The sequence below is a fragment of the Xyrauchen texanus genome, chromosome 30, assembly GCF_025860055.1.
Source record: "Xyrauchen texanus isolate HMW12.3.18 chromosome 30, RBS_HiC_50CHRs, whole genome shotgun sequence".
Classification (NCBI taxonomy): domain Eukaryota; kingdom Metazoa; phylum Chordata; class Actinopteri; order Cypriniformes; family Catostomidae; genus Xyrauchen; species Xyrauchen texanus.
In genome coordinates this window covers 30445540-30471731 of record NC_068305.1, presented here as the reverse complement: position 1 = coordinate 30471731, position 26192 = coordinate 30445540, and the positions used below count along the sequence as shown (strand labels likewise).

Sequence of the window (26192 nt, the reverse complement as noted above, 5' to 3'; positions counted from 1 at the left end):
ACTGAACGCTTCACTGAAGCTCGGAAGGATTCGCAGGCTATGCGTCACTTCCTGCCCAAACGCTCCAGCTCGTCACAGAGCCGCCAGAGACCGCCTCAGCAGCAGCAGCGAGCCAGGGCGGCGCCTCCCGTCTCCAAAACGTGTAAAATATTACCCAGTCCCCTTACAGGCGGCTGGAAATATCTGTACAGCAGTCAATGGGCCAGTCACAGAACTCGCTCACCTGCAATCAAACGCTGTTTTAACAGCAACACACAGAAATCACAGTTTCTGCCTGTGTCACTAAGGGGTCACGTGTCCACACTAAAGTGCGCATTCCCACATATCAATACTGTCCAAACAGTGCCAAATACTTCCCCAGCTCAGCTGGACGCTCCATAAATGTAGATCGTGTGCCTATTGTCATGTATGCACCACTACACAAGCACTGTTCCCACAGTTATAAACACTTCCCCAGTAAAAGCGGAAAATACTATAAAAGTAGCGCGCGTGCCTGCTGCCATGCATGCACCCCTACACGGGCAATTCTTAGACTATGGGCACTTTCATGTCCTTTGATCATATTTTATAAAAAACATTTAATTTTGAAAAATTCACACTTTCATAGTTAACTTTACAATGAAAGTACGTTAGGAACTTTTTACCGGTAGTCTACGATGATTTTTTCACCTTTTTAAACATCATTATAGATGCAAATATTGCTGTTTTGTGCTTGTCCCACACCCAGACTTCTGATCTTCAATAATGAAAAGAAGTGTAAAAAATTATTTATCTATTTTTTTAAAATATGACTGAATAAAGTATCAGTAAAATAATCAAAACATAATTGTGGTATTTAAGGTCAGACAACTATTAATGTGATTTTATATACAAAATGTAGTTGTCCCACAGTATTGCCGTCATTTCCACCACAACGCTGTAATGTCCCTTTAAAAAGTTTTTTGAAAGATTGTTTGGGTAGTTTCTATGGAGATGAACAATGACATCACAGCACATGTCTGACATGGAGGAGATTTTGAATTTCTTCACCAACTTGAAGAAGAAAACTCAAGGTAAATATTGCTTGAAATGAAAATATTTTTATTGTATGTCATTTCCAAACATGGCGTAACATCAACTGAGTTTGTAAATAAATAGATTTTTTAACATAAATAGATGTATTTTGCATGCATGCAATGCTAGCTATCAATTCATAGCTAATCTGTAATACTAGCTTGGATTTTTTACAAAATACTGCAGGATTGTCATTTCCACCACCGTCATTTCCAACACATTACCTTCTTGGGTGGAAATGACAAAGGTGAGGTGGAAATGACATTTATGCTTACAAGCTGCAATTCATAGATTGTGTGGCTACATATGTATATTTTATTTATTGAAATTTACAATGCTAATGTATTTATTCAAATATATATTTGTTGAAATGCCTTTTCATCTATTTTTAAGATGCCGTGGAAGTCAATTGCTGAAAGGTCTCAGTCCTATAGGGACAGACTAAAAGAGGACCCTGTCAAATATGAAGAGCGACTGAAGAGAGACAGGGAGAGATACATGAGGAAAAAAGAAAGAGGGGTTGTAAAGCCAATTGCAGATTTGTCAAAGCGAGAACAACGCAAAAGAAGGAGACAATGGAGAACAAATCAAAGGAATTATCGGGAGAAGATGAACAAAGCTCATAAGGTACAGGCCTACCTTTCTACCACTACACCACCAAACTCTCCAGATTTTGTGCAGCCAGAACATGATGTTGATCCACCTGCCACACCACCTTCACCCCAACGTTTAAGTCAGAAACAAAGGGGAAGGAAAAAGGTTCTAAGAAACCGTTCAAAAGTTTATGCAGCATTGTATAAAAGCAATGCTAAGCTTGGGAAGGCTCTGCAGAAGGTCGAGAGGTACCGCAAACGGTATGACCGATTAATGAAGAAAGTGAAGCAGGCTGACTCCCCAAATGCCAAGTCAAAAAAGCAGATGACAACACCACCACACACTCTAAGAAGAACTTTGGTTTTCCATAATGCTCTTCTTGCTGAGCTGAGAGACAGATATGAAAACCAATTTTGGACTTGCATGAGGGTTTTATCGGTCAGTGGTGTGCAGTGGTGTATGATGGAGACGTGTACCCAGGTATTATTCAGGATGTTGAGTTATACAGTGGTGCTCAAGTGAAAACAATGACCAGTATTGGGATCAATCGCTTTTATTGGCCACTGAGAGATGATGTCATCTGGTACCAACCCATGGATATAATAGGCCTCATCCCTGAGCCCGTACCAGTGACAAAATGGCACAAGGAGATTAAGACGGAAGTTTGGAAAGAAATCTGCAAGATTTGGCCTTGAATCACATTGCCACTCTCTCTCTCTCTCTCTCTCTCTCTCTCTCTCTCTCTCTCCTCTCTCTCTCTCTCTCACACACACACACACTCACTCCCTCTCTCATAAACTGTCTCTCTCTCTCACACACACACACACACACACTACCTCATTTTCATGCACATTATCTCTCACACACATATCGTCTGGTCACCATAATTGCCCTCTGGACAAACCTCCATGCTTACCTCTCTCTCTCTCTCTCTCTCTCTCTCTCTCTCTCTCTCAATCTCTCATGCACACACAGCCCTTGTGATCAAGATGCTTTACAGTTCATGTTATGGTATAGTTTAAGGTGTCTTTTAAATGTTCTCTTCAGAACAGTGTTCATCTAAGAGACTGATTAGAATTTTACAATACCAAACTCACTCACACACAGTGTGTGCATGCTCAAGATGCTTTATAGTTCATGTTACAATGCATTGGCATGACTAAAGTTTAGTTTTTTTTTTTTTAAGAATTCCAAAATTCAAAACTGTTCATCTAACCAATTAGAATGTTACAATGTTACAATTTTACAATCACAAGTTATGTGTAACTTACATTTTTCATGTGACTATTTGTGGTTAAAGTTGTTTACAGTAAGACTGTAAATGTTCATCTGGTTATGGAACCAAACAGACTAATGAGACTAAAGATTTGTTGGAATTGTCTGCTTCAGAAGGTTTCAAATAAATGTCTTTCTGTTTTTCTACATGGACGTCCATTCATTGTCATTTCCACACCACCCAGTCATTTCCACCACCTTGTATGTTTTTTGAAAATATTTACAAAACTCTAATCACTCATTAAAAACTTCTGCATAGTTTATGGGCTAATGGTCCACTTAATGTAATAACACAAGTAGTTATTTTTCTGAAATGTATCTAACCAATCCAATATTATATTTCAGGTTGTGGTGGATGTAAGCTTTGTGTTTGGGCCTCATGACAATTAATTTACTTAATCCACAAATCTATGGTAATTGCAATATAGGTATAAACTGGTAAAACTATGTGTGAAAGTGGTCTTACACTGTTAAGAAATTATGTATATCATAATATTTGTAAATAATAATCAAATATTTACATGTGATGGAAATGACATTTGTTCAGTGCGGATCGGAAAACATGTCAAAAAACACCAATTTGTCTTATAATGTAAGTGTGTTCTCTTATGGACCATTAAACTAGACTAGTCATATTTAATTGTTAGATTGTGAAAATTTTGATTTGAACACTTTTTTCCCCCTCAAGTTCACAAGGCTAAAAGTGCCTGTAGTTGAAGAACCACCCACACACAAACACTGTATGCATAGCCAAAAAAAAAAAAAAAACCCCGCCGCGAGCGGAAGACTTTATGAAAGTGGCGCGCGTGCCTACTACAGTATATGCACCCCCACCCATAAGCGCTGCCCATACAGTTTCAAACAGTTCTCTGTCTCATGCCGAAAACATCACAGATGTGACGCACGAGCCAAGAGACTCCGCTAAGAGCGGGAAGCTTTATGAATGTGGCGCGCGTGCCTATTTCGATGTATGCACCCCCACCCGAAAACTCTGTCCATACAGTTTCAAGCATTTCTCCGACTCATGCTGCAAGCATTTCGGAGATAGCGCGCGTGCCTGTACTCTCACACGCACCCCTGCACTCGGCACTCAACACGGCTGCTCAGCGCGCACCTGCGCCTCTGAGAGCTGTAAACTCAGTGTTAGCACAAGGCAATTTGCCGGTGGGGCCCATACGTCACTGCGACATGCCCCCAGCCAGCATTCAGCCCATATCTGTGCGAGCAAAAGCCTGGGAAAAAATCCCCGACATGCCGAAATGGGTTTTGAACATAATAAAACACGGTTACTCACTTCAATTCGCTCGCAGACCACCCCGCTTTTCAGCGGTGGTCGAGACGAACGTGAGGAAAGATGTGTCACATGTTCTACGCACTGAGGTGCACAAACTGATAGAGAAGAGCTCTATAGAAACTGTTCCTCCCTCTATGAGCTGAGGCGGGTTTTACAGCCGCTATTTTCTCGTCCGAAAAGGACGGTGGCCTCCGCCCCATCCTAGATCTCAGACATCTGAACAAAGCTTTAATGATTCAGCTCGTTCAGAATGTTAACAACCAAACATATCCTCGCACAAGTTCGCCCGGGATTGGTTTCTATCAGTGGATTTGAAAGACGCTTACTTTCACATTCGATGGCGCCTCATCACAGGCCTTTTCTGAGATTCAGCTTTGAGGGACAGTCATACCAGTACACAGTACTACCATTCGGCCTATCATTGGCCCCTGTACATTCACGAAATGTATGGACGCGGCACTTTCCCCCTGAGACAGCGGGAGTGCGAATACTGAATTACCTCGATGATTGGCTAATCATAGCACAATCAGAGGGTCAGTTAACGACGCACAGATCTTGGATTATCAGCCATCTAGAATGCCTGGGTCTGAGAATCAATTTTGCAAAGAGCGTGCTATCCCCCAGCCAGAATATCTCTTTTCTGAGAATAGTGCTAGACTCAGTGCAGATGACAGCGTGCCTCTCATCAGAGCGCGCGCTCTCTATTCGACGCCTTGCAACATCATTCAGAATGGGCGTGCGCGCCCCCGGCAAACGATTTCAAAGAATGCTCGGTCTCATGACCTCAGCATCAGCTGTACTCCAGCTAGGATTGTTGCACATGCGTCCTCTCCAGCGCTGGCTCAAGAGCCGTGTCCCCACTCACGCATGGTGCTCGGGCCACTTTTTGATCAGAGCGAATCACGGCTGTATAAAAGCCCTGACGCCCTGGAAAGCCATCAACTGGTATCAAACCAGCGTGAGTCTGGGCATGAATACGCGGAGAAAAATGATCACGATAGATGCCTCCAAAATAGGATGGGGGGGCCCTTTACGAGGGCAGGCCTGTCTCCGGCTTTTGGTCAAACCCGGAAAAGCGTCTACATATAAACTGTCTGGAAATGAAAGCGGTCTCAGAGCCCTGCTTCCATACCTGAAAAATTAACACGTCCTGGTCCGAACGGACAACATGACGGTAGTTTCAGTATATAAATCGCCAGGGTGGACTCAGGTCGAGCTCCCTGCACTCTATGGCCAGGGAGCTCATCTTATGGTCACAGCACCACCTGCGCTCGCTGAGAGCAGCGCATGTGCCAGGCGCCCTGAACCAGGGAGCGGACATGCTGTCCAGAGACAAGGTTCTCCCAGGAAAATGGTCTCTCCACCCCCTGACGGTTCAGTGCTTATGGCAAACCTTTGGCGAGGCAGAGGTCGACCTCTTCGCCTCCAGGGAAAATGCGCACTGCCCCCTTTTCTTCTCAAAGAGCACAGTGCTCCTGGTAGTGGGGCTACCAGGAGCACTGCACATTTCACTTCCCTGATCCGACTGATGACCTGAGGTAGCATCGCGATCGGGGGAAAAGCATACAAGAGGCGGCTTGGCCAGACTTGGGCCCAAGTCTGGCCGAGCCGCCCCTTGTATGCTTTTCCCCTTGTATGCTTTTTTTTGTATGATTCTTCATCCCCGCCCCGATCTGTGGGCCCTCCATGCATGGCCCCTCAACGGGTTCCCGAGAACCTCCCCAGTGGAGTTTTGAGAACCATCACTGAGGCGCGAGCGCCCTCTATGAGGCGCTTATATGCCCAAAAGTGGAAAGTGTTCAGTGACTGGTGTGATACCAAGAGCTTGAACCCCAAATCGTGCGAGATACCAAGTGTACTCGCCTTTTTTTGCAAGAGCTGCTGGAGGCGGGCCCACGCTCAAAGTCTATGTGGCTGCCACAGCGGCGTCACACAATCCTGATAAAGGACGTTCATTAGGGAAAAACAACCTAATCATTCGTTTCCTAAGAGGCGCTAGGAGGATGAACCCTCCTCGCCCCCCCTCGGTGCCGATCTGGGACCTGGCCACGGTCCTGGACGCACTCAAGAGTGCCCGTTCGAACCTCTCCGAACCGTGCACCTTAAACAGCTCTCGCTCAAAACTGCGCTCTTGCTGGCGCTCGCCTCAGTCAAGAGAGTGGGCGACCTGCACGCGCTGTCATCAAGCGCTGCTTGCCTGGAATTTGGACCTAACGACTGCAGAGTTGTCCTTAGGCCAAAGCACGGGTATATTCCTAAAGTGCTCTCCACACCCTTCAGAGTACAGGTGATATCTCTGGCAGCGCTATCGTCCCCAGCAGACGAAAGCGACGCTAATTTACTCTGCCCGGTCAGGGCGCTCAGAGTATATTTGGAACGTTCTGCCCTGTTCAGACAGACGGAACAATTATTCATATGCTTTGGCGGCCGCACTAAAGGTCTCGCAGTTTCAAAGCAAAGAATATCGCGCTGGATAGTGGATGCTATAGCGCTGGCTTATGAAGCCAAGGGCCTTCAATGCCCCTTAGGCGTCAGAGCTCACTCTACGAGGAGCATGGCCTCCTTGTGGGCGTGGTCGAGTGGGATACCCATTGAAGATATTTGTGCGGCGGCAGGCTGGGCCTCACCTTCGACATTTATCAGGTTTTATAACCTACAGGTCCCCTCATTGCATTCCAACATTCTATCAGTCTGACTATAGAATGGACTGGAGTATGTATATGCTGAGCATTATCTCCTCCCTTATAGGTCCGTCTCTGACTGACTTAAAGGATTTTTTTATGCATATCAGTACATAAAAAACTCAGTACATAAGATATGTGCTTGTGTTTGTACTATGAGCACCCCACCATGGACCACCTTGGAAGGCGCTCTATACTATCCCATTATGTAGCTCGCCGTTGGCCGGCTCGTGGAATAATCACTTTGCTTTAAGGCTCAGGTATCTGCCTCTGGCTTTATAGAGCGAAGTCAGCACGCACAGCGTTTTGCATGGTGTTCCCATAGCGTAAGCTACTTATGCAATAGGAGGGACCTCTCGATATGGAACGACTCGGTTACTAACGTAACCTCGGTTCCCTGAGAGGAGGGAACGAGTATTGCGTAAGCTGCCGTGCTAGTGCTTGGTCAGTTCGCTTCAGTCGATTGAACCTAAAGAACTCTCATGACAGGGCGCCTAATATATAGCCCTAAGCCACGCCCATCTTGGCGGGCCCTGAGCGCACGAGCGCGAAGCACGCGCCCATTGGTCGCGCGTTCAGAGTCGCCCCGTCATTGGTTCGAGCAAGTTGCTGCAGCACAGCCAATGACCGAGCTACCTCGCTCATTGCTGTCTGCTGTGCAGCTGCAATGCGTTTTACATAAAGACTTCAATATTTCTCGAGAAACGGAGTTTTCCCATAGCGTAAGCTACTTACGCAATACTCGTTCCCTCCTCTCAGGGAACCGAGGTTACGTTAGTAACCAAGTCGTTTTTCAGCATCTCACATAGGAGCTGAACCTTTAAAAATGTGTCTCGGGACACCTGCGTTCTGTTCTATGATCTGCGCTGTGTCTGCCGTTTTTTAGTGCAAGGATGCTTTCGATATGACTTTTGGATCCCACTCTATGTTGAGAAAAACATCAGGCTATGCTTCACATCCAGGATAGATTGTAATGTCTATTATTGGCTATGATGCCATCATCTCATCTTAATTTGTGATGATGTCTCTCTCGCTCTCTTTTCCAGTCAATATCATTACAGCATGAGCAGTAACTGACCAAAAACCTTTCCTGTTATCAGAATAATAAAATTTTGCAGTGCGGTACATGAGTACATGACTCCATAAAAAATGTGCTAGACCTACCTTCAGGCTTCCTGACACCCCTTCTTCTTTTTTGCTCCCTCCCTTCTATTCTTGTGCCATGTGCTGCCCCTGTGGACAGAAAATCTCAGTGACATCTTGAAGGTGATGCATGTGGAGTTCTGAAGCAGTTGAGATAGGGGCGTTGGTTTGTTTACGTAGGTCCACAAATGTGACAGACATAGCCATACAGTGTACATGAAAATACAACATATCTCAGAGAACAGTGGACTTCTAGTAGAGCAATTTAAAAAACTAAATACATTTTTTATAAATGTTTAATACATAATGATCATATATATAGGGTGGCTGTTATTATTCTTTTGTTATTACTTTTGTTTTGTTGTTATTATTGGTGCTGATGTATTTAAAGAACATATGTATAATGCTAGTAATAAGTATAATTATTATCATTGCTGTAATTATTATTATTGTAATTTTGTTGTATTAATATTGTGTCCCATTATCTTTGGATTAAATTCTCAAGGAATGCACATGAGAATTAAAAAAGAATAATAAAAATGTCTCAGGCCTCTTCAAGAAGCCCAGAAAAACTGTGTCTCTTTTAGTCATATGTGCATTAGGCAGCACCCCATGTATTTTGCATGGATACCTGCAGTAAGGCACAAACAGTTAACACACACATACACACACACACACACACCTCATCCAATGGAAGCCCTGGAAGGTGATGTCATTCAGTAGGAGGGGTGTTGTTGCTGATGCTGCTGAGCTCTTGTATCCGAGGAGCTGCAGCCACGGAGCAAAAGAGAGTGAGGCAAAAAAGAAGATATCAGAGGGGGGATATAGGGACAACACCTAATCAAGAATTGAAGGTAAGTGTGGGCTCCACAAAATCAAATGAGTTGAGATGGACTGAGACCTGATGTTTTGCTATTTGACTTATATTTATAACTTAGAAAAAGGTTACCTTTGGCACATGGATTGGATGTGCCACACCAGACATCTAGCGGGAACACAACATGCTGTGTCTGCCATGAATAATGTATGCAATGCAACTTTTGTATGCTTGAAAATAAGATTGGATTGTTGAAAGTGCTCATATTTGTATAGTTATATGCTGATGTCTTAAAAGACAATATAATTAAGGAGAACATCAGTAAGTTTGTCATACCAGGATCCCAAGGCGAGAGTCAGTAAACAACCGCCAACAAGCACATATATGACATTTGGGGAAACAGTTAATCATTATGTAATGTGGTCGCATCAATGTGAATGAATGCTTTTGTTTGTGATGCATTAATATAGTGCCAAAGACAATGATATAAATATTGTAGATGACCTAAGATATGGTCAGTCGGGAGCCTTTGACATTGTATCCTCACGTTGCCTCCATTACAACTGAAAAAGTGTAAATAAACATCTACTGTAGGTAGTCGGGAAGTGGTAATTGATCTAAAATGTTAGATTGTTTGTATGTATGGGAATAGTGGTAAATGTGTGTGAGTTTATGTGAACAGGGCAGGGCAGTGCTCCACACCCATTGGTCTCTCTCTGTGGGGGTACATGTCATTGTTGCTCATGATTATATGGTAAAACAGGCATTGACCAGTTGACCAACCAGGCGACAATCTCTTGATGTTATAACAAAGAGTTTTGCCCAGCTGCACAAGTCAAACAAGCCATCACTGTGCCCTTTCAGTAATCTCTTATACCTGCTGTGAAATGTCATTTAGGCAGATCTCATAAGGAGTATTAAAGATCATACCCCTTCATTTTAGAACATATTAAAAATTAAATGTATTCTAGATTTTTAGGTGGATGTGTATGCATGTTTTTATTGCTTTTCTGAATTGCTTTGTTGAATGGTGGCAAGTAGCAACTTTCAGACACAATGATGGCAGAGTAACAATACAGATATTGTACATGACACTCCCTGCTGCTCCTCATCTGAATTCACGCTGCTCTCCCTCCAAGTGTCCCGAAACATTACAATACAACCAGTGCCTCTCAGACACATCTCATTTACAATGGATCAGCATTTCACTGAGTTGAAGTATGAGAAGTAATATTACATTGGAAATCATTTCTTCCCAAGTAATATTTCTAACATTTTAGAACATTTACTTTTCCTTGAGTTGAGGCCTGATTGGTTTGCACAACCTAATTTTATTTTATTTTATTTATTTATTTTGACCCATAAGAGGTAAAGAATACATTATAAATACTGCATAGTTTTTGGTACTGAAACCAAATGTTGTGAATTTGTCAAGGCAATCAAAACAAAAATCTTTTTGCATATAATTGTTTAAGAATTGTTCATTTTTCAGGTCACTTCTGATCTGAATGGGATGAATCAGTTGTGATCTTTCACCTTTTGAATTTCTGGATGTTTCAAAGCTTTAAGTATTTTTTGTACATCTATAAATAAATCTGGACCTAAAAATATTTAAAATTATCTTAAATTTAGCACCTAGCCCCATACTGTTCTCTAGCTTCCCAACATGCTTCACTGGGTACTGCACATTTTTTTTGCATCTTTCATTTACTAACATGATTTTATATGATAGGTTACAATGGGGCTAAAGTCCCGTCAATGGTAAAAGACCTATTTCATATAAACACTGCAATAAATTTGTTGCAATGGATGTGACAAGTGGTACCATTTTGACAGCTGGAAAAGGCAATAGAGATTCGTTTGTGAAATAGGCATGCACAAAAAAAAATCTAATATAAAATGTACACTTTTTACATTTTAAAATATCTCACTGTTGATTTTCTGCTTGTAGAAACTCAACAGTGAGATATTATAAAATGCCAAAAGTGACTAAAAAAGACGTAATTTGAGACATCCTTGGCCAATGTTTGCCAAGTTTTAAAAAATATTGTATTTCATTAATATTCCAAATATATCTATTTTTTCCCTATATTTATTCTCTTTGGGGCCACAATAAAACAGTTTTTTCATTAAGGGGGTTCTTTAGTGCAGTTTCACACTTGAATGGTTTTCAGTACTGGTCAAAAATGACCCGAAGGACAAAAGAAGGGTGTGTTTTCTTAAGACAATAGGAGGGCTGAATGGATTTTTAACCCCTGTGAGCAGTAAACTGAATAACTCTCTCTCTCTCTCTCTCTCTCTCTCTCTCTCTCTCTCTCTCTCTCTCTCTCTCTCTCTCTTTCTTTCTCTAAACAGGACAGAGTGAAAGGTTTTAGCCTTCACACAATAAAGCATAAACATGACCTTGGCAGGTAAGCTTAAATAGTCCAACTGCCAGTCCCTAAAAGCTGTTGTAAGTATGGCACCACTGAACTACAAAAATAATGATTGTTTCCAAAAATATTTCTCATGCATTCACCCATCTTCATAGCAAAACGTGTCTTGCAACATGTCTTGTCTAGTCTTGCAATAAACTTACACCATTGGTTGAGACTTGCAAAGAGCCCCCTCAAAGATTTCTGATTAGACATGAGTGTGCAGACTGCGGTCAGATTAATTTTTCTGTTTACATTACTTATGATTGTCACAAAGACTATTTGAGTGATATCTGTGACGTAGTATAGACAATTTGTGTGTATTTTTTTCAATCACTCACAGCAGTGTCAACATTTTTAAAAGTACTTTTAAAAATGTATTTTTGTTTATTTGAGGAAATAACCTTTGTCATACATTTTGCCACACAGCATATCGAGATAAGGTGAAGGAGCTTCCTCTAGTGTCATTTCTGTGCTCCTGCATCTACTCAAACCCTGCAGACAATCCCACATACAAGGCCAAGGGTAAATAAAATATTACTGAGCAGCAGAATGACCTTTTATAGACGTATGTTTAACATGTCTAAACATGTACCACTACAGTACAATAATAATTATTGCATGTAGTTAGTTGAAGGCATAAAAACATTACACTCTCAGTAAAACTAGAATATGTGATCTTTTTGAAAGATGCAGTGGATCTCAAATGGTGTGTGATCAAAGATATGGAGGTCATTGAGTTGAACAAGCGGACCTCAGGCCAGGCATTTGAGGTCATCCTGAAGCCCCCCTCATTTGATGGCATACCTGAACTCAACACATCCATGCCCCAGCGTAAGGATCCTTCTTTGGAGGAGATCCAGAAGAAGTTGGAAGCAGCTGAGGAGAGGCGGAAGGTTGGAATTTACACTCACATATACAAAACTTTCACTTTGACCTGACTTGATCCAAGAAGATAAAAGACTGTGTTCCTCTCTCCAGTGTCAGGAGGCTGAGATGTTAAAGCATCTTGCTGAGAAGCGGGAGCATGAGAAAGAGGTCATCCAGAAGGCCTTTGAGGAGAACAACAACTTCATCAAGAATGCCAAAGAGAAGCTGGAGCAGAAGATGGAGGTCAACAAAGAGAACCGCGAGGCATTGCTTGCAGCCATGCTGGAGAGACTACAGGAAAAGGTACAAACTAACTGAACTGAATGACAGCAGTGAGAAGAATAAGTAGTATAGAAGTATATGAGATAAAAATGTTTGAGTAAAAAGACAGAAGAGACCATCAACTTTTGCAAACATGTATAAAATTACAGAAAGTTGTGTAGTCCATCAGCCAAACCAGCAATAACCAGTATTGACCTGCTTGGACTAGCAGAGAAATTCATGCTGGTTTAAGATAGTCTTTTCAGTGGGAAATGCAATTTCTTTAATTTCTTCAAATAGATTTATACAATTTCAAAAATTAAAAACTTCAAAAATGTCAACTGTAAAAAATGGAAATTTTGAATTTGAATATACTATTTGGGATCCTTTCCTTTTTATGCAGCTGAGGTCCATCTCCCAGTCTAACTTTAGAATCAGTATGAATATTACATTAGAACGGGGTGGATTTTTTCAACACTTTGTTTATGTTGCTTTCTTTGGCATCCCGCAGGCACACTTATATATGCATGAACACAGAACGAGCAAGTTTTCTTTTGTGTCTATTTAGGACAAACACGCAGAGGAGGTAAGGAAGAACAAAGAGCTGAAAGAGGAGGCCTGCCGGTAGAGGAGTGCTTGCTGCACAGGACTGCTTTGGCTAGTCAAGGGGAAAAGAAATACACTGACATTAACCGGAGAAACGAAAAAAAAAAACCCAAAAAAACAAAGCAAATGGTATCTAATAATTCTCAATAAAGGGGACATTTTGGACATTGTTAAAGACAATTCGCAACACAATAAGCTTTTGTGGGGTTTAACAAGGCCAAAACTACTTATTGTTATTAAAAAAACTTTTTTTTTATTTTTTATTTTAAATCAAAATTATTGTCTGGGTGGCAATGCAAGGTGTTCTAAAGTTATGTTGCTCGGTGGAGGACAGAAGTTGCTTGGAGCAGATGAAAGAATAATGTTAAACTGAACTGGATGAAGATATGCTTTTATAACCTCCATAACTAGTTCAGATGATTGTGTTAACCCAAAAACAACCAAAAACAACGTCTTACAAAGTCATCCTTCATGTTTAAAAAATGTGAAAATGAGCAATCTACTGATATTGTGGATATACATCCATATGTAATCATAGTTTAAGGTTAATCTTCAATAATTACAAGGGTTTCACAGAACCTCAAGCATGCCTACATAATGCATATTATTGCCCAGTCATTATTATTAAGCAATGCATCTGTAATCCAGGGATGGTTGGAATTACTCACAATTTTACATTTCCTGCTGTGACAAAATGAGGTGAAAATGTGAATATTAGACTAGAACATTCTAGATGCCTATAAATCTGAAACTTCAAACCCCCTTGTGAAGCAAAAGTGGAGCACAGTGACACTTTAAGCACAACTCGAAAGCACATTAAGCTTTTCGTTCATTATATGTGTATCGTGGTAATCAGAAAAACATATAATGGCATCTCAGAAACAAATAGAGGATCTATTCTGGTGTGAGAGTATGGCTTACAAATAAACATACTGATTCAATTTAGGAAGTAGTAGTGAGGAGTGTGAATGTTTAGGTTCATGAAAGGTGCACTTTGCTTTGGCATGTCACTGAGCATTCTTCTATTGGTTTTCATTTATTTTACTTGTTCTGTACAGAGAACATAGGAGTTGCTGATGTTGGCTGCAAGATAAAAAATTAGTTATTGTATTTGCAATGATCAGATCATGTGAGATAAATTATCATGCTCTATCTGTTCGTAATGCCCAGATGACTAAATTATCTGGTTTAACAAAGTAAAAAATAAAATACTTCTGTTAACGATAGAAGGATTTATAAATGTCTGGTTCGTTTCAGGTTTGTACTGAAATTAACAATACAAAGTCAAAATGAAACAAGTGACCATCAGCAATGAGTTTAAGGGCCATTGTGAGCGGCATTTGTGAACTGCTTCAGATAAAGATGAGTTGTTCTTCAGAAACATGCTACACGTTTTGAAGCAAGAACCATGAGTGCAGTTTCTTAAACAAGGACATATTACAATAAATACGAAGATGATTAAAGTAATGCTGCTAAAGGTTAGAGATTATTACAAGGATATAACAATACACAATAGAAGAGTGTAACACTATATCTGAGGAACAACAATAGGAAAAACACATGTACAGCCCACACTGATGATTTTACTTTCCAGTTTAAGTGCATAGCGCTTGTTTTTGCCCTTGACTCTTCTCAGGACATGGATCTGGTAGAAAATAGGCTTAGACTCCAGTCCTAAGTCTTCCTCCCCATTTTCATTTAAACAGCCTCTTTTATCACATTTTGCCTCAGAAATTTTAAATGGAATTTGTGAGGAGTCATAGGAAGTCCTAAATTAAAAGAGAGGATAAGAAAGTAAGAAACATTTATACAACCTCACAGAACAGCTCTCAGTAAAACACATTGTATCTGGTTTTATAAGAAATAGTTATTATAAACTGACATTATTTACACATTAGTAACACTTCTTGACTATTGTAAAGTTGTTTCCATTAAGAAGAGGATCCCATGCAATGCCCAGATATTTCATCCACAAGAATACCACATATCACACATGTAACAGCAAATAAAAACGGACAAACATATACAATGATTTATCAAAACAAAAACTCACTCGTATGTCCATGGTGACAAAGACCTGTTTGGAGACGGGGAGGCAAAAGTTGAGATGTTCAGAGTTGGATCCAGGATGACCCACATTTTAGTAGATTTAGTGCCCAAACACTTGGATATTTCTTGTTTTTTACATCTCCTCAAAGAAGAATCTGCATCTTGTAAAAGGGCAAGCAAGTACAGCAGCAGCACAGCACTGAGAACCTGAAATTAAGACAGAAGAGTTGCAGCATGTTGTTGGTATATTATTCTGCGCAATGTACTACAAATGCCTTGCAAAACCCTAACTTTTGCTTAAGGCTTCTTTTTGGTCCAATTTTTAAGAAGGACCAAAAAACAAAATATATAAAGATAATATTATCTTTGTATTTTAAAAAGTATATAGATTAAAATATCTTAAGATATTTTGACAGTATAGTAATATATGAATCTGAATCAACCACGAAAAAGCTCTGCAAAATTCTGTCCAGGTCACTTCCAACAAATAAAGTAGGAGTAAACCATGTGTGCACAGGGTTCCCATTCTTTTGACCAATGAACAATTTGTGAAGCATTTTATAGAAATTGTACTTACAAAGAGACAGTTAAAAATGTTAGACCTGAGTATACCTTTACTAGCAAAAAATTCCACGACTTTTATTAATTAGTTAAGACTTTAAGATACTGATATTTCCAGGTTTTCCATGGTGTAGGAACTTGATTTAAGAAATCACATGATTTCTTAAGCTCCTCTCAAATGAACAATAACAACATTCAGATAAACTAATCGTTGCTATAAAAGAAGAGAGTTTAATTAATTACCATTGGATTTGACATACTCACCAGTCTGGGCTGCATCTTCAGAGTAAAAATGCAAGTGCCCTTGTTGTGCTTCAGATCTTGTCAAAGCACTTAACAGCCCACGCAGGACAGTGAGTGTTTGAGAGCCCTGCTTCTAAACTGCTGCTGTTTATATAAGCTGGTGAAGCTTGTTTTAATCTTCCTGATCTTGACGTAGATTAAGAAAAGTCATCTGAGAGACTGATTGTTGTCATTACACTCAGTGACACTGAACGCCACTTGTAAACTCCTCTCTTCTGCAATATCAATTAATAAATTGTCATATTCAATGTAACATCAGCAAACATTTGTATGAATAATTTCCAGATCAGTGATACAAAGCATGCACTTTATATGGGTCAAGAGCTTTGACAGGATGCTATGAATAGGTTCTGAATGTCTTATATTGCAGGTTCCCAATCTGTCACTCACTCAATGTTGTGTCAATGTAGTGACACCAGGGGTTGCCCTCGGGAGCCCCAAACACCTCTGATCTTTGAGAAAAGGCCAGTGGAATTTGAGCCAGTTTTGTCCCGTGTGTTGTCAGGTATGAACAGGTAAGTATGCAGGGCAACTGGATGGGCGTACCACTTGCGTACAGTGCCTTTCCCCTCCAGGAGGGGAAGAAGTGTGCGTTTTTCCCCCATGCGAGTTCACAAGATGGTGGACCCTGGATGTCCTTCCTCCCTAGCCCTGTGGCTGGCAAATTCGACAGAGGATTTCATAGGCGGGCCAGGTAAATGCGGCAGGATGCCTTGTACTGGGGTAGGTGCTCCACACGTGGTGGTAACCCCCTGTGATGTATTATCCACGGTACAGTTTCCCTGTCGGTAGATCCGTGTCTCCCTTGGGCAGAGCTCCCTTTGCCACCGGTCGCCGCGATTGTAGATCTCCTCCCCTCCGGGTAGGACCTACCAAGGGGCCTCTTCCACGTGCGGCTGTAGTATAGTATAGTAGATACGTCTCTCCCCCAACACCCCCCACCCACCCCCATAGTACCCGCTGAAATGTCCTTTTCTCAAAGATCAGAGGTGTTTGGGGCTCCCAAGAGCATCACTACATCGACACTACATCTCCTATCCTCCATCAGGGAACGGAGGTTACAACAGTAACCAAGACAATTTTCGCCTGGACAGCAACACGCTGATAATATCAATGTGATAAAGTGGCCCATGAGATGTAAAGTTGAAAAAACACAAATGCATGTCAGTCATCCTGATTGTGGCCATCCCCCACAAGAACCTATAGCAAAGTCTCAGATGTCTGTTGGATTCAAAGATCTGAGCTAACAGTTGTTAGAGTTGTGTTAACTCTTAAAACAGTGTCTATTTTGCCTACATTGGGAGCCTCAATTCCATTCACTTTCATAGAATGGAAAAAGATGCAATGAAAGTGAATGGTGACTAAGCCTGTCAGTTCCTTACATTCTGGCTAGCACCTCAATTTGTGTTCCACTGAAGAAAGTCATATAAATTTGGAATATCATAAATATCAAATCTATCGTAATTAGAATCACTTTAGAGTAGCATCTGGTATCACAGTGGTAACACTTTGCCACCGTAACCTCTTGTGGTATCAGAGCACTTGAAAGTGTTATAGTTGACCAATCATTGTTATATTCATCCAAGTATGCAATAAATCCAGTGGAATGTGTATTAAACCCACTGATACTTGCATTCAGGAGCCCTATCAGTCAGTTGCATATCACAAAATTCTCTCTGATTACATACGAGCTCTGGCATTCTATCACTCTGTCACTCTAATGTATTGATCAAGTCTCCTAAAAGCAGCTACATCTAGATTCTTTTACATGCAACATTCTCACCGGCTAAAAATACAATTTAGGTCACTAAAGTGCTGATTTGGTTCTTGAAACACTGCAAGTTCCAACAGCCAACATAAAGCACAACCACAAGCCTATGAAAGCATCTCCTGAGTCATTCTTAGAAATGACATCACAAGCAGACAAGAAAACAAAATGGTGTTAAAGGTTGTATAAGAAAGAACTAGCAGCATGAAATATTGTATCCTGGTAAACATTGAGCTCCATGGAGTTGAGACAGACGTGGTTATGGGATATACCATAATGAGAATAATGAACAATATGTAGCTGTCATATTGCATGTTTGACAATGGGATTAAAAAAAAAAAAAAAAAAAAAAACACACACACACACACACACACACACTACTAGTTTGGGGTCACTTGCCTGAAATATTTCTCATGATCTTAAAAACCTTTTGAACAGAAGGCATATTCTTAAATGTTTGAATTTTTTATTTATTTATTAAATCAATCAATATATTAATTTAATAAAAAATATAAGATGTTATTTAAAAATAAAACATTTTTGAAATTGTTGACTTGGATCAACTAATTAAGAAAAGCCTCCATTAAGTACCCAGCATATAGATGGCTGATGATCCTTCAGTCCTGTTTAAAAAGCATCCCAGGGTGATAACTCAAGAAGTTGGTTGAGAAAATGCCACGAGTACATTTCTGCACAATCTAGGCAAAGTGTGGCCACTTTGAAGATGCTAAACTATAACATAGTTTTGATATAATTAGGATTTATTTTAGTCACAACATAATTCCCATATTTCCATTTCTATTATTCTGTAGTTGTTATGACTTTACAATTATTCTAAAATGTGAAGATTTTTTTTTTATAATAATAACAAGTAAGTGACCCTAAACTTTTGAATGGTAGTGTATATATATATATGTAGTGGATATAAAAAGTCTACACACCCATGTTAAAATAGCAGGTTTTTGTGATACAAAAAGTTAAAGATAAATGATATCAGTATATGTGCACCTTTAATGTAAAAACAACATATGCAATGCAACTGAAAACCAAAGGTTTGGTTTTAGACTGAGTGCTGTAATAAAATTAAAGGTTGCTTCAACTAAGTATTAGTTCAGGGATGTGCACACTTATGCAGTTAAGTTATTCTAAATGTATTTATTTATTTATTTTTCTCTGAAATGTGTCACTTTGGTTTTTAGTGGCATTGCATATATTGTAATTTTTACATTAAATGTGCAAAAAGTCTGAAATGATTGATCTTTTTTGCATTTTATACATAACAATACTGCTTTTTTAACAAGTGTGTGTGTGTGTGTGTGTGTGTTGTGGAGCACCTTATTGCAAAGCATGTACCAAAAATAATGTGACAGCCAGTTCTAAAAAGCTGGGAAGCTAGGATCTTAAAATATGTGCATGCTAAAGCAGAAAAGTGTATAAATGATTCACTGCACTTTGCTTTTAAATCATCATTTGCTCTGCATGTGGCATCAATGAGACAATCCAGTCATAATGGTTCAGACAGACTCTGCCCACGGTAGACAGAAAGAGCAATGAAGGTAGAGAGTAGCTATAATGATTGTAGATGTCTGAACCATGACTTGTTTGAGGTTTATGTGGCTTTCTGGTGTAACACAAAAGAGCAGAGATTTATATTATGTAAGATTTGTATCTTTTTCATTTATTTGTATCTATTTCATTAGTTTATTCTTAAATCGTGAACACATACACATACACTGGTGGCCAAAAGTTTGGAATAATGTACAGATTTTGCTCTTATGGAAAGAAACTTTTATTTACCAAAGTTGCATTCATCTTATCACAATGTATAGTCAGGACATTAATAACATAAAATGTTACTATTATAATTTGAAAAAAAATATCAGAACTTCTTAAAAAACTTCAAAGAGTTCTCATAAAAAAATCCTCAACGTGCAGCAATGACAGCTTTGCAGATCCTTTGCATTCTATCTGTTTGTCCAGATACTCAGGTGACATTTCACCCCACGCTTCCTGTAGCACTTGCCACAGATGTGACTGTCTTGTCGGGCACTTCTCACACACCTTACAGTCTAGCTGATCCCACAAAAGCTCAATGGGGTTTAGATCCATAACACTCTTTTCATATTATCTGTTGTCCAATGTTTGTGTTTCTTTGTCCACTCTAACCTTTTCTTTTGATTTTTCTGTTTAAAAGTGGCTTTTTCTTTGCAATTCTTCCCATAAGGCCTGCACACCTGAGTCTTCTCTTTACTGTTGTACATGAAACTGGTGTTGAGTGGGTAGAATTCAATGAAGCTGTCAGCTGAGGACATGTGAGGCATCTATTTCTCAAACTAGAGACTCTGATGTACTTATCCTCTTGTTTAGTTGTATATCTTGCCTTCCACATCTCTTTCATTCCTTGTTTGAGCCAGTTGTCAGTGAAGACTGTAGTATACATCTTTGTATAAAATCTTTAGTTTTTTTGAAATTTCAAGCATTGCATTGCCTTCATTCCTCAAAACAATGATAGACTGACGAATTTTTAGAGAAAGCTATTTCTTTTTACCTAATATTGACCTTAAGACATGCCAGTCTATTGCATACTGTGGCTCAGAAACAAACACAAAGACAAAGTTAAGCTTCACTTAACAACCAAATAGCTTTCAACTGTGTTCAGATCTCTTTATTGTCACAACCATACGCACAAGTGCAACAGTGGGTAAAAGACTTAGGTGCAGTTCCAAGCAACATAGCAGTATGACAATTACAATAAACAACTGATTTACAATTAACACAGTTTACACATCTTGTTACACAGCACAATATACAACATACACCTACTAATATACAATATACAGTATACACAAATAAGTGATTTTCTAGTACCAAATTAGCAAGTTATCATGATTACTCAAGGATAGGGTGTTGGAGTGATTGTGATGGAAATGGGGCCTTTCTAGATTTAATCAAAAATTACTTTTTTCAAATAGTGATGGTGCTGTTTTGTCCTGGCTATACTTTGTGATCAATTGGCCACTTTGGTGAATTAAACCAATTTCCTTCCAAAACAACAAAATCTGTACATTATTCAAAATTTTGGCCGCCAGTGTATATATATTTTTTTGTTCTGTTTTAGCGAATTTCCCAATTTTTAATAGCCAGACTAAAGTCAAACCAGATTGTGCTTTGCAAATCTCAGTAGCCTAATTGTTTTGCCAAAAATTGCGTTATGACTGGTGGTTATTGGACACTTTAGAGTGCGATCTGCCCTATGATGGGTTTGGCTCGGCTATTCTTACATTCAGACAGAGATTCAGACAGAGTGTTCAAAATGCAGTAATGACAAAATTCAAATTAAAACCAAGACAAACCACATTAAGTGAAGTTATAGCTCTGTCTCGGCACCGCTGTGTTTTCATGCAGATAATGTTGTTCTTAGTGGTAGGGTAGAGTCCAGTTGTCACAGAGTACAGCTGTAACCTGGGCCATTTCTGAGAATATGGGGCACTCAGCGAATTCCTACTTGCAATTTAATGCATGACAACGAACAAACACCATTTAGCCAGGTAGCTGGCTTACATTCTTTTCTTTACAGAAGTTTGGCTGCATTTCTCCTCCTATTCCTTTTTCTTTTTTCTGCTCCCGACTTGTACGTGCGCTTCATGAGGACAAAAAACTCAAGCGTGCACATGTCTGTCACATCCAACAACATCTCTCTCCTTGCAGTTACATTGTCCCTTTCCTCTCGGGCCACAAGGGGGAAAGGAAACTTTCCTAGTTGTAATTAATAACTGATTTGTCTCATATAAAATTAACATATTTTTGGACATGGTAGGATGTAAGATTGCGGAGAAAATCAGACAAACATTCAAGGTAATTAATAACACTGTTAGAACTGATCCTGCTGCAAAAGAAACATGGTAGCCAAAGCATAAATGAATGACCTGAAAGCCAGCTAGACAGTTATAAATTATCTGAGTATTATTTGCACTTGGTGTAATGGTGGAATTAAAGAAATTTAAGACAAACTGTTCCACTAGTGTCGCTACAGTTGCATGGGGTGTAATGAAGGTGTGGATATACTTTTCCCATGCGGAAGACCTGGGTTCAATTTTACCTTTTGTCATACCTTTTCCCATCCTGTTTCCTGTCTCCACTCTTAATATTTCATTTAATACTACAACTAATTATAATAAAATTGAATAGAAAGGTTGTTGTCCTCAGTGATTTGATCATCGTAAAGGTAGGGGAGTTGAGAGAAAGAGTTGATCCAGGTAAAATGAATCATGGTTTACTATAGTAATAGTGCAGTAACCATGTTGTTGTTTTTGTTTTTAAAAACAAGTAATTTTTATGCAGTTACAACGGTGCTACTACACTAATATTGTGTTAATACAGTAACCATTGATTTTACTACAAAAAACATGGTGATGCTATGGTTACTGTAGTAAAACCAAGGTTATTTTTTGTACAGGAAGGTTAGGGTTAGGCTTAGGAGTAGGTTGATCTGTGGGACTCTGCGTCTACTGTATGTTAGTATTTAATTTGGGTTGCAAATAGTTGTGCACTTAGTGCAAAATTATATTTGTTGCTAATTTCACGTAGTGCAAACAGCCTCTGCCATAGCCTATCCTATAGATAGATGGACAGACAGACAGACGTGTGATAGCAACATTGTCTTCACACACAATTGTGGAATATAAGAACAATGCATGCAGATTCTTGACATATATTTTGTTGGTAGACAGATAAAGACACTTCATGTAAAATAAAATGACATGTTTATTTGTATTTTTACAGTATGTTTGTGCAGTGTAGCAAAAAGTGTTATATCTGCACTTGGTCACCATATTCTAATTAGAGCTTCTGGATACTATTAGGATTCGAACAGGCTTTTGAGATCATAACATTATTTCTATGTTCTCATAAACAAGCAAGAGGTGGCAAAATGAAGTTTTCAGAGACGAGTCTTTCTTTTCAACACGCTTTTCTGTACTGCCATCTGATGGTCAAAAGGATCACCTACAGAGCTGCTGTTACAACTGGTTTGTGTGCCTTGACGCGTCATTTGATTTTGCAAGCAAGAAAAGTTATCAAAGCTATTATGACGTTATGTGTATTGTTCTCTAAAGTTATTAGTTATCAATTAAACAGTGATTTTAACATTTAACGTGAGTACAAATGTATGTAAGTAATAAAAGTTAGCAAAGATACTTCCTATGTCATAGATCACGTGTTTATGGCAAAACGAATCACAAGCTCCGATCCTGTACTTCAATGTGAAATGTTTATTTATTTATTTTTTATACAAGCTTCGAAGCTTCGGTGTTGAACCTAGCTTCATTTAAGCGAGCAACACAATACATATATTAAATATGGCACAATCCAGAGGGAAAGTGACGGTCGAGCTGGAACTGAAACGCGAATATCCATCTGATGATGGTAAGGCAGACTGCTTACACAATAAATGAACAGATTAGCCGGTGGCTAGCTGTGCTCTTCGTCAGCAGCTTGCACAGCTTTTCTAGTTGGGTACTGTAGTTATCCGTCTAGCGAACTTTGTGGCAAATGATATGGAACTGCCTTTATGCTCCCTTAAAATAATTGATCCCATTGTCAATTCAAAGCTTTAGTCAAGTCAGAGCTATATTGACATGTTCACAGAAGTGTACTGTTGTGTACCGGGTAAAATGAAATGCTTCTGCTTCTTCGCATAACCAAGACAACAAATATTTGTGCGTTAGGCTAACGCACAAATATTTGTTGACAAATGACTGAACATATGACAATTGTAAATACTATTTCAAATAGAATAACAATAATAAATATTGATGTATAATGTCTTGTTATAAATTGTATTTATAAATGGCCTAGACTTTTATACATTAAAGAACAAGCGTTTACATTAAGGAGCAATATTTGCCCCCTTGATTTGATTTTGAGGGGCTTTTTTTTCACCTAACTGAAGACTATATTAATATTTAAAACATAAACAGTGTCTCATCTGCTCATGTCGTATACATAATTTAATAAATGAATTAAAGGAATATTTTGGGTGCTGTTCAAGTGAAGCTCAATTAACAGCATCAATTAATGACATGATGTTGATTTAACACAAACTCATTTTGATTCACCTCTCGTTTATTTAAAAGAAGAAGAAACATGAAGCCATTACACTAAGGCAATAAAAATCGAAGTGAATGGGGCCAGTCCATGAATGCTTACCAGATGTAAATATACATATTAAGATGATTTTAGTGTAATAAAATTGCTTACAAAGCTTATCTGTGTGAAATTGTACTCAATAATGTGATTTCAGGGTTTTGTTGCAATGACAACAAAGTTTTAAATTGTATACAACTTTACAAAGTTAAGGTTAGTTAGATTATTAAATGATGCTAACACACATATTGTTTGCTTCTTGTGGCCATACTTTTGAAACTATGTGTATTTTAGCATTTATGGACTGGCCCCATTCACATCAATGTTTTTTTATTATTTGTATTTTTTTTACGAAATCAAAAAAATATGCCACAAATGCTGTTACAAATAAATATAAAAACCAGAAGAATTCCTTACAAGGGCTTTTTTTGTTTTACCCCTTTCTTGGCATTTTTATAGCATTTATTTTTATTTTTATTTTCAGAAAACCCCACACTAAATGAGTCTAATATTCCAGCACGGCCAGAGTCACCAACACAGTCACTAGATTTAAACAATTCATTGGCATCTGAACAGAAAAACTGCACTGCGCAGTGGTCCATCAAGGATGGCTGTGAGGAGGATGGTGATGAGATTTGTCCGATAAAAATAGGGAGTCTATGGGGGCCACAGATGTCCCCCTGTGGTCCTAGGTGTGGAAAGAAGTGTTCAGAGAAGATCCCATATGTTAGAAGAAAAGAAATATTTGACATATATCAGGACATGTCACACAGCGAAAAGTGGACTTTTGTATCCCACACTGTTACTCAGTCATTGAAGAAGCGTCTCACAACAGATGGTCCCAGCAGGCGTAGCAAAACATTTCAGTATCATCTAAATAATAGCCTTGGGGAACCACAAGATGTGTGCAAACCATTCTATTTAACAACATTAGGCTACCACCCAAAAAATGACAGAGTGATCATCAGTGTGATTGGCAACCCATCCGCTACCCATCCACCTCAAGATCGCAGAGGACGACATCCACCTGCCAATAAATTGGATCTATCCCTTATTCGTGAACACATTGAATCTTTCAATCCTACAGTCAGTGCACATACCCCAAACAGAAGACATTTACCGAGCAGTGTAAGCATTATGAAGATGTATAAAGATTTTAAAAGCAAAAGTACCACCCCCTGTTCATATGAAACCTACAGAAAAGCCATCAGAGACATGAATATAAGCTTCACAAAACTGGGTGAGGAGGAGAAATTCAAGAAAGATATCCACGGGAAGGCTGGCCAACAGTAGCAAGCATGGGGTGTGTGCTGTCAGACTGCCCTACATGTAAAAAGTGGGAGCACAAATAAGAGCCAACAAATTCAAGCGTCATTACCAACTGGATGTAGTAGTAAATCTGAAACAGGTTCCCATCCATTGTGTTGACCTCCAGAAAGGCTGCCGTGAATGCCAGGAGTGAAGATGGGCGCTCTCACAAAGCGCATACTGGCCTATCACGAGACATTTGCCAAGCTTGGCAAAAAGATGATGTTAAAGAAGAAAAGGATCTGCTGGAAGGGATGCTGAATAGGTGACATCAGCGTATGTCCATCCAGAGTATATCGGCCCCCCAAAAAGTACATCAATGCCCTCGACTTTGACATAGTACTTTTTTTTTTTTAAGTAATTTTTCTTTTTATTGAAATGTATTGAAAGTAAAAAAAATATATATTTAGCATTATGGACACATTCAAACTGCATATTCAAAAAAATTGTTTATTGCTGAATGTAATACTGCTGAAGTCAGTAATATAAAATAAAAAATGTTAATAAAAATTATTATTCATACAATTCTGTGTATTAGTGTTTAATCTAAAGGTGAGTGTAATATTATTACAATTGTTGAGATTAGTATTATTATTAACGCTACATTAATGTAAATTAGTTCCAACCACATCTGTTGCTGTTGGAACCCTCTATGAACAATGGTTCACATTTCCTGGTGCAGCATGTTTAATTGTATTTTGCATGCATTTTTAAAACTATCATATTTCTTTGATGACTGATCCTACAATGCAGGTCAATTATATTTTACAAAAACTTTGCCTACAAACTAGACAACATTTTCTTGTTTACATTTTCTAGTATATTATCTTAATGGCCCATACAGAAGTATTGTCTCAAAAAATTTGTATGCGCGTTATGTATGTTATATTGTTTACATATAGTTGACGTCTACCATTGATATTTAAATATCAACAATGTTGTTTTATTTATATATTGATGTCTGCCATAATTTTGTTTCACTGCTACTACACTTAGTCAAGCATACAGTGAGCTCAAAAAGTTTAGCCACACAAACAAATGAATCTAATTG

The 26192-nt window shown here is 39.0% G+C and overlaps 3 protein-coding genes across 4 annotated transcripts; 2 read left to right on the top strand and 1 right to left on the bottom strand.

The window, feature by feature from the left end:
- Nucleotides 1-8766: 8766 nt before the first annotated feature.
- LOC127624098 (stathmin-4-like) lies at nucleotides 8767-14191 on the top strand. Of its 2 annotated transcripts, none has more exons than XM_052098757.1 (6): nucleotides 8767-8894; nucleotides 11213-11268; nucleotides 11701-11796; nucleotides 11968-12167; nucleotides 12253-12444; nucleotides 12971-14191. In XM_052098757.1, the coding sequence occupies exons 2-6, from the start codon at nucleotides 11256-11258 to the stop codon at nucleotides 13028-13030; spliced, it is 561 nt and encodes a 186-aa protein (XP_051954717.1). In that variant the 5' UTR covers nucleotides 8767-8894; nucleotides 11213-11255; the 3' UTR covers nucleotides 13031-14191. The 2 variants fall into 2 exon arrangements, with proteins under 2 accessions (XP_051954717.1, XP_051954716.1); XM_052098756.1 differs by having other exon boundaries at nucleotides 8780-8894; nucleotides 11962-12167; nucleotides 12971-14184.
- Nucleotides 14192-14380: 189 nt separating this feature from the next.
- Nucleotides 14381-16129, bottom strand: LOC127623696 (interleukin-17F-like). Its single transcript, XM_052098150.1, has 3 exons — nucleotides 15883-16129; nucleotides 15062-15264; nucleotides 14381-14777 (listed from the first exon to the last, which is right to left on the bottom strand). The coding sequence occupies exons 1-3, from the start codon at nucleotides 15895-15897 to the stop codon at nucleotides 14537-14539; spliced, it is 459 nt and encodes a 152-aa protein (XP_051954110.1). The 5' UTR covers nucleotides 15898-16129; the 3' UTR covers nucleotides 14381-14536.
- A 6807-nt stretch (nucleotides 16130-22936) lies between these two features.
- LOC127624403 (uncharacterized) lies at nucleotides 22937-25594 on the top strand. The gene is made up of 2 exons (XM_052099221.1): nucleotides 22937-23113; nucleotides 24318-25594. Exons 1-2 carry the CDS (start codon nucleotides 23047-23049, stop codon nucleotides 25124-25126), a joined length of 876 nt encoding a protein of 291 aa, XP_051955181.1. The 5' UTR covers nucleotides 22937-23046; the 3' UTR covers nucleotides 25127-25594.
- The last annotated feature ends 598 nt before the right edge of the window (nucleotides 25595-26192 follow it).

Coding starts and splice junctions, on each gene's coding strand:
- LOC127624403 (XM_052099221.1), top strand. CDS start 23,047: ATGGCACAATCCAGAGGGAAAGTGACGGTCGAGCTGGAACTGAAACGC. Junction 23,114..24,317: donor CGAATATCCATCTGATGATG/GTAAGGCAGACT, acceptor TTTTATTTTCAG/AAAACCCCACACTAAATGAG.
- LOC127623696 (XM_052098150.1), bottom strand. Junction 14,778..15,061: donor TTGTCACCATGGACATACGA/GTGAGTTTTTGT, acceptor CTTTTAATTTAG/GACTTCCTATGACTCCTCAC.
- LOC127624098 (XM_052098756.1), top strand. Junction 12,168..12,252: donor CAGCTGAGGAGAGGCGGAAG/GTTGGAATTTAC, acceptor TCCTCTCTCCAG/TGTCAGGAGGCTGAGATGTT. Junction 12,445..12,970: donor TGGAGAGACTACAGGAAAAG/GTACAAACTAAC, acceptor GTGTCTATTTAG/GACAAACACGCAGAGGAGGT.